The following is a 7918-nucleotide window of genomic DNA, read 5'->3' on the forward strand; positions in this document are numbered from 1 at the left end:
ATGTATGTGAATGTGCGCTGCATGATTCAAATTCTGATATTATATAGATTAATAGATGATTTGATGATGAAAAACACTTTCTATTAACATTAATTGCATCTAGGAACTGAAACGAAGCTAAATGATTGAGTACAAATGAAAATCACAATTCCAAAGCCTAGGCTAACGAAAAAAACGGTATTTAACAAGAAAAACTGTCATATAGGTTTTTGAGTTGAATTAAAAAATTAAAAATGCTAACATTCATCTAACCAACATCAATCAATTACAACTCACAAAAAATGAAATTCGAACTTAAATTGAAATTGGCAAATCACAGTGAAAAAAAAAGACTCAAGAACACTTAAACTTGCTTCTATCACAATTTTCCATTAATAGCCAGGTTTAACACTGAAATCTTGGAATTTTTCGGTCTTTTGGACACACTAGGTTTTTGGCATAAATCCATAACCAAAACTTAGTAAGATACGGAAGAAAAACTGTTCAATTTACAAGATTAAGAAGAATGTGAAGAGAAAATTGAAAACACATCATGAAATCAAAGTGAAGGTGGATAGAATCAAGAATGAACGAGGAGAACGAAAATTAAACGGTGAAAATGAAAAGAAAACATGAATTGAAACATAATACCGAATGTAGAACACAAATCTTAGAGTTCTTGACCCTATCTCTCACTTAGTTCTTGAGCTCCCAGCCAAGAAAATGAGAGGAAAAGAAGAGAAAAATGAAAATTTGTTTTCGTGAATCTGCAGAATGTCAAAAGTGACGTTTCCTATCTATTCTTAGCTATTTATACCTTTCTTAACTCACCTAAACTCAACTAATAACTGTAGTTAACTGATCTACCTATTACAAACAACTAACAAAAACTTACTAAGACTAACTAAAGCTAACTAGAGTGATTGACTAGTCATGCGTAACAAGGGATGATGGGTTGATTCAGCTTCCAGCCCTTTCTGAGGTTACTCCAACTCGGCAAAAGTCTCTCTTATTGTCTCTTAGAGTCTCCCAAAGCTTGCACCAAGTTTGGAGTTGATTTGCAAGTCAACCCTAAAGTCAACTTGACAGCTTTTGACTCTAAGCTTGTTCTACTGCACTTTCTGCTGGCTGTTTTGCTTTTGTTTTTCTTGCAATCAAACTTCCATCAACCTTCATTCACTGTCCCTGATCAGTTTATGCTGTAGCAAAACAATTTACACAAGTTAGTCACAACCACCTTAGTAAAAACACCTAATTAAAGCTAGACTAGTAACTAAACACTTAACTAAAAGCTGGACACATTTACCTAGTCTTCTAACTAATATAAACTAATTCTAACTATGATTCTAATTAAGTAAAACAATAAAGCTAACTAGAATGCAATGCACTGAACTAATGCCATGCTATTAACATAAGAGTAAAGGAATCTACCTAGACTAGAACTCATACACCTAATAGTACTAGATTACCAAGACAAGCTAATCAAAACTAAAGCTCTAATTTCTACAAATGCTAAACTAAACTGCTGAAAACTAATGGCACTTATACTATCCTAAAAGTATGCTAGACTATCCTATTAATACTAATTCTAGAACAAAAGAGAATTTAACAAAATAAGAGAATCTAATCTAAAAACACATATTTAGACCAAGAAAATCCCAAAAAAAGTACTATTAACACCTATATTTGTGTAAAAATAGGGACTTAACACCCCCACACTTGCTCTTTTGCACTCCTGGGTAAAACTAAGAACAAGGCACAAAGCCTAAAAACAAAATCTTCATAGAATTTTCACACCAATACTCATTCACTTCATCAATTCCTAATATTCCTAGTATGTACATATGCAAAGAAATCTGAAATGAGCATCAAGGCCTCCAAACCAGTCAAATACAGTCCACCTCATTGAGTTTCAGCAGAGAACATGCCATTCACTTATGCACACCAGAGTTAACCTCACAAGGATGTGTATACACTCATTCACTCTCAAATTTATCAAGGGAAAGTGTTTACCCTCTGCACTTGCTATAAAACTGCATTTCCATAGGCTTGTAGAACCTCTAACATCCGCCAATATGTCAAAAACACGCTTAGAATCAATAGGACTTGCTTTTTAGCTTGTAATGTGGTTTGGCTAGGGGTAGGTCAGAAATGGTTGCAAGGCTTTCAGTCCAAAAATAGAATCAATAGGACTTGCTTTTTAGCTTGTAATGTGGTTTGGCTAGGGGTAGGTCAGAAATGGTTGCAAGGCTTTGAGTCCAAAAATAGAATCAATAGGACTTGCTTTTTAGCTTGTAATGTGGTTTGGCTAGGGGTAGGTCAGAAATGGTTGCAAGGCTTTGAGTCCAAAAATAGTGAAACAGTGAGAAAAAAATTGGTTAAGGGTGTATACTCAAGTTTGGTTTGGCTTTTTAGCATCATACCATGATAAACCAACTTTGTTTGTTTGTTTTCAGCTTTTCACTTTCATTTTTTTCATGCAACTTTCTGAATCTTTTCATTTTTCAGCTTCAAACACTTATTTTCTCTTTTTCCTTTCTTTTCTTTGCTGTTACAGCCTTTATACAGCATATTTTCACTTTGAAACATAATAGCACCCCCCACACTTGAGCCTCACACACTCCTTTGATTTGTTCCACTCATACACAGCATTTTGACAATGTATTTTTGTGGTTTTTCTAGTCATGGGTTGTTCAACAGGGAAAAATGTACACAAGAAAGGATAATAAGGCTCAAATCATGGGAGCAATGGTGTATGAATGCAGGTTGGTTGTATTTGGTCGGTAGCAATACTAAAAAATGGCCTATATCATATTAAAAGTGTGCTCAAAACATGTGGCATCAAAAAGAGTTTCCACAAGTTCTAGATTACAGCATACACAAGTGAATCACACAAATCAACAATTAAGGCTCAAGTCTCTCTAGGTATAGAATGTGTTGGTGCACAAAGTGTCTAAGCATGTTAACTACCTAATCATCAATAAAAGAAATGCACAAACCAGCTAGAATTCTCTCAACTCAAACCAAAATTTTCACATACGTGCACATCATAAAATTGACCATAATGAATGAGTGAAAGTGTAAAATCTGTAAACAACACCCCAGACAACAACTAAATCTATCTACACAAGTCCTAATTTACTAAAAATAACCAAAAATTGATTCAGAAACTTACCTCTAACAAGATTTCTAAAATTGACTACTTAAACCTCAAAAACTCTACAAGATAGCTAAAATTTGCAAACTGTACTAAACTAGCCTAAAAATTTGTAAAGAACCTATCCTAACAAATTTAAAACAGTAAAATCTAGCTAAGAAGCAACTCACATTACAAAAAATACCTAAAACTCAAAATATGACTACCTAGAATCTAAAACTAGCAACTAGAATAGTCTAAAAGTGCTAAAAATGAAAACTACACTAAACTATTGTTTAAAACTGTCAACTAACTACCTAGACAACTTTTGAATGGTAAAAGAAAAGTGGAAACCAGGAAAAAACTCACAAACAGCAACAATTTCAAAATCTTACTAGTTAGAACCAAAAAAATGCACTAGAGTAGGCTAACACTATGGTACAATGACTAAAAATTAATACCTAAGCTACCTAAACAGAAAACTCACTTTCTAAACAATTTCTAAATGGTAGAAGAATGCTAGAAAAAATGGTAACTACTACAATTACAAAGAACTACAAAATTTCACCTAATAGAACATAGAAATGCATCGTAAACTAGCTAAAACTAGGCAAAACCCAGAAACTGTACTAAATAAACTTGAAAATAAAATTGTATTACAAGTATCTAAGTAAGTTTTAAATGTTAAAGAACTATAAAAAAACTGCACTATCTACAGAAAATGACAAAGAAATCAAAATCTACCTATGCACCTAAAATTACAGCTCTAGACTAAAGAAAATGAGTTAAGAAAACTACACTAGTTCTAAAATCTACTTTTAACACTATCTAACAGCAAAGTAACTATGCACACAACTTTAAAATCATCAAACTAGACTAACTATAGTCCTATTTGCTTACGAAAACTGAAAATGCAAAATTTGACTACCTGAAACTAGAAAATAGGCTAAAACTAGTGAAAACAGGACATAAAACTAACTATTCTCAAAACAGCAATTTAAACTACTAACCTAATTCCTACAAGTTTTAAAAAGCTAAAGAAAACTAAAGATAAAGATAACTAATGAGAATCATGAAGAATTAAAAAATTAACCTATGCACTGAAATTTGTCTAACTCACCTATGCAAAACTGAAATGTAAAAACTACAACTCCACAAACTATCTGTCATTTTCAAATTTAAACTGCACCTACCACAGAACTCAAAAAATTACGTTTTTGCATTCAAATTAAAGATAATTGAATCAAGATTCCAATGCAAAAAGAATCAACTCAATTGGATAACTATGAAGAAAGTTATGAACCAGACAAACAACAGAGGTCAAAGCTGTCAAAAGAGGAAAATTCTCACTACTCTAGATGACTATGCAGAATTTTAAATGATAGCTAACTTGAAAATGTAAAGAAACTAAATATATACCACCATTCAAAACTCTGAAATGGCTTAGCCTCAGTGAATAAGCACAGACACTTTCCGATTTGCTTGATTTGATTGCTTAAGTAGCTGAGTCTAGTCATATATGGCACTTGTCTTCTTCTATGTACTAGTTGCGTCTAGACCCAATTCATGTAGTTTTATTCTCTCTCAGTGCTAGTATACAACATGCAGCCACAAGTGTAAATTTTGGGATGAGAACAATCTTTCCTCCAAAATAACGGGCGAGTACTTGATGTCTTCCTTAGTCATGAAGTTCAAATCAGCATCTTGTGATAAAAACACTGAGCAAATCATCCTTGAAAGCTTACAACCAAATCCAGAAAACAAAAATACAAAAATCATAAGAACATTTTATCATCACAATCATCTAGATTATCCAAACATTGCTGTAGCAACATTTGATTGACAAAATTATCGAACAACTTAATTCCTTGATTTAGTTGTTGCAGTTGTGTGTATATCTCCTCACATTGGGGATGGGAATGATCTTCAGCATTGAAAGCATGCACTTTATTCTTCACTTCTATCCAACTCCAACCTGGAACCTTTTTCACTCCCCTTTCTCGCATCATCCTTGTTACACTAGCTTTCTCATTCCACATCTTGAATCGCCCATACATTTCAGAGAGTATAACATAAGAACAGTGATCCTCAGGCTCCAGCTCTAGCAAAGTTTTTGCTACTTCGCTAGCTAATTCAATATCACCACAAAATCTACAGGCACCTAACAAAGTTTTCAACACCATTGCATCAGGTTCAAAAGGCATCGTTTCAACCAAAGCTTTTGCCTTCTCAAGTTGCCCTGCCCGACCATAGAGGTCAATTGCACAAGCATAGTGCTCCTTTAGCTGTGGAATTCCAAAATCAGACTCCATAGACTCTATAAAGTTGCAGCCTTCTTCTACTAGCCCATTATGACTGCACGCAGTTAGAACTGCAACAAAGGTTATATGATCAGGTTTCACCTTTTTCTCATTCATTAAGTAAAAGAGGTCAAGCGCAACGTTTCCTTGTCCATGTTGTGCATACCCAAAGATGATTGAATTCCAAACAATTGCATAGTCTTTGGAAGTTGCTTCAAAAGATTTCCTAGCATCTTCTATTATCCCACATTTAGAATACATGAATATCAACGAACTGCCAACATAATTATTGGTATCCAATCCTACTTTAAGTGCTAAGACATGAACCTGTTGACCTAACTGTAGAGTTGCTAGGTCCGAGCATGATCTTATGACAGCCGAAAAGGTATAATGGTCAATTTCTATGACTAGAGATCTCATCTGTAGAAATAACCTCAAGGCATCTTCACTCAAACCAACTTGTACATATCCTGCCAAAATGGAGTTCCAAGTGCAACCATCTTTGAGATTCATTGAAAAGAATATTCTTAATGCATCTTCCATTCCCTTATCATTAAATCTGATGTACATGGCAATCAAAGCATTGGAAATAGGAACAGAATCTTCAAGACCGCTTTTTATCACCAACCCATGAAAACATTTTCCATTGCTTTTACGCTCTTGTGCAGAACAAGCACCGACAATCCCGGTGTAAGTATAAGCATCAGGCTCAAACCCAAAATTCTGCATATCAATGAAAACTTTAAATGCAAGATATTCTTTCTCGTGCTTCAAATAAGCACCGAGCATGGAATTCCATGTAACTACATCACGACAGGAAACAGCACCATCAAATACTCTCTCAGCATCTTGCAATGAACAACAATCAGAATAGGCTGTGATAGAAGCATTGCAGACAGTATTAAATGATTCCAGCCCATGTTTCACAATTTTACAATGCAACTGCATTGTCAACCAACAAAACTCAGCATCATCAAGCAATGTCAAAAGTGGAGACACCGTGCCATCATCAATTTCTACACCCTCAAGCTCCATACAATGTAGCACCCGGAAAGCCATGTCACGATCACCAACTCGTGAATAACCAGCAACAAGTGTATTCCACGACACGTAATTGCGCTCTGGCATGCTCTGGAAAACAATGTGTGCATCGTTAACTCTCCCACACTTGACATACATGTCCAAGAGGGCACTACCAGAAAACATGTTTTCTGATAACCCCATCTTGAGCATGAGAGAATGCATCTGCTGACCAAGTTGGAGCTCGCCAGCTAGGGCAACACCCTTGAGAATGCTTCCTAATGTGTGGCTGTCAAATGCAAGTTCAGACCTTCTCATTGCACTGACGATTTTCCATGTGGTTCCCAGGTGACCAGAGTTTGCATAAGCAGAAATAATGGCGTTCCAAGACACCGTATCTCTGTGGGGCATTCCGTCGAACAGTTGGTGAGCAGAGGTTAAATCTGAGCATTTTGCGTACGATGTTATGAGGTTGTTGGCGATGTAAAAGTCTGCGATGGATCCTAACTTGATGGCTTGGCAATGGGTTGCTTTGAGGCCAAGCAAAGTGAAGAAGTGCAACTTCTTCATTCATGAACATCTCAAAGGGATGATGATAGCCTGGTTTCCAAATACATAAGATTTTGATGCCCAAAACGTTGCCTTCTAAGATTGAAATTTCACATGATCTACCTGCACAATAAACAACCTGCATCCATTATTTACAACTTTACAATACTATGCGAGATAGTAAAGATTTTCTCTACCTGCATCCATTATTTACTACGCACACACGAATGTATGTGTTAAATAATGTGATTTAAAAATGTGTCAAATTATAGTTAATAAAGTATTGTCATGTTCAATTTTAATTTTAAATTTCAATATTAAATTTTTTTTATAGTTAAATTTGACACAATAATCTAATTTTATATCTATATCGATTATCAAATATAGTGAAAACATATACGGATGTTAATTTTTTTAATAATAAAGTTATAATTATAAAAAATATATAAATAAATTTTACAATAAAACATAGTTTTAATCTTTTATTTATTTTATAAGTAATTTTTATTAAAAATAATTATTCTAGGTTAAAAAATTATTAAATTAAAAAAAGCAGTCAAATAAAAGAAAGCATAACTGATAAATTAATTATTTAAATTTAAAATTGATCTCTAAAATTAAAATTGGAAAACATGGAACCAAAAGAATTAATCTCCTTAGTATATATAATAAAATAAGCTTATAATTTAAAAAAAAATTATTATTACAAATTAATTCTACACAAACATTAATCAAATATAAAAAGTTTCTATATTCACAATCTTTTGTATGGTAATAAAAAATAAAAAATTTTAATTATATAAATAAATATAAATAACTTTAATAATTGTAGATCATTTTATTTAATTTATAAGTAGTTTTTTATTGTAAATAGTTTTATTCTTAAAAAGTAGTTAAGTTTTCGAAAAATAGCCAAATTAAAAAATACGGTCAC

General features: G+C 33.4%; 1 protein-coding gene across 2 annotated transcripts; it reads right to left on the reverse strand.

Moving 5' to 3' along the window:
• Positions 1 to 593: 593 nt before the first annotated feature.
• LOC114176258 (putative pentatricopeptide repeat-containing protein At3g25970) lies at positions 594 to 7181 on the reverse strand. Of its 2 annotated transcripts, none has more exons than XM_028061235.1 (2): positions 4538 to 7181; positions 594 to 1178 (listed from the first exon to the last, which is right to left on the reverse strand). In XM_028061235.1, exon 1 carries the CDS (start codon positions 7003 to 7005, stop codon positions 4891 to 4893), a length of 2115 nt encoding a protein of 704 aa, XP_027917036.1. In that variant the 5' UTR covers positions 7006 to 7181; the 3' UTR covers positions 594 to 1178; positions 4538 to 4890. The 2 variants fall into 2 exon arrangements, with proteins under 2 accessions (XP_027917036.1, XP_027917035.1); XM_028061234.1 differs by having other exon boundaries at positions 4535 to 7181.
• Positions 7182 to 7918: the final 737 nt, after the last annotated feature.

This window comes from Vigna unguiculata, chromosome 3 (assembly GCF_004118075.2).
Source record: "Vigna unguiculata cultivar IT97K-499-35 chromosome 3, ASM411807v1, whole genome shotgun sequence".
NCBI lineage: Eukaryota > Viridiplantae > Streptophyta > Magnoliopsida > Fabales > Fabaceae > Vigna > Vigna unguiculata.

Excerpts from the sequence above, each read along its gene's own strand:
- LOC114176258 (XM_028061235.1), bottom strand. The coding sequence starts at position 7,005 with ATGAAGAAGTTGCACTTCTTCACTTTGCTTGGCCTCAAAGCAACCCAT.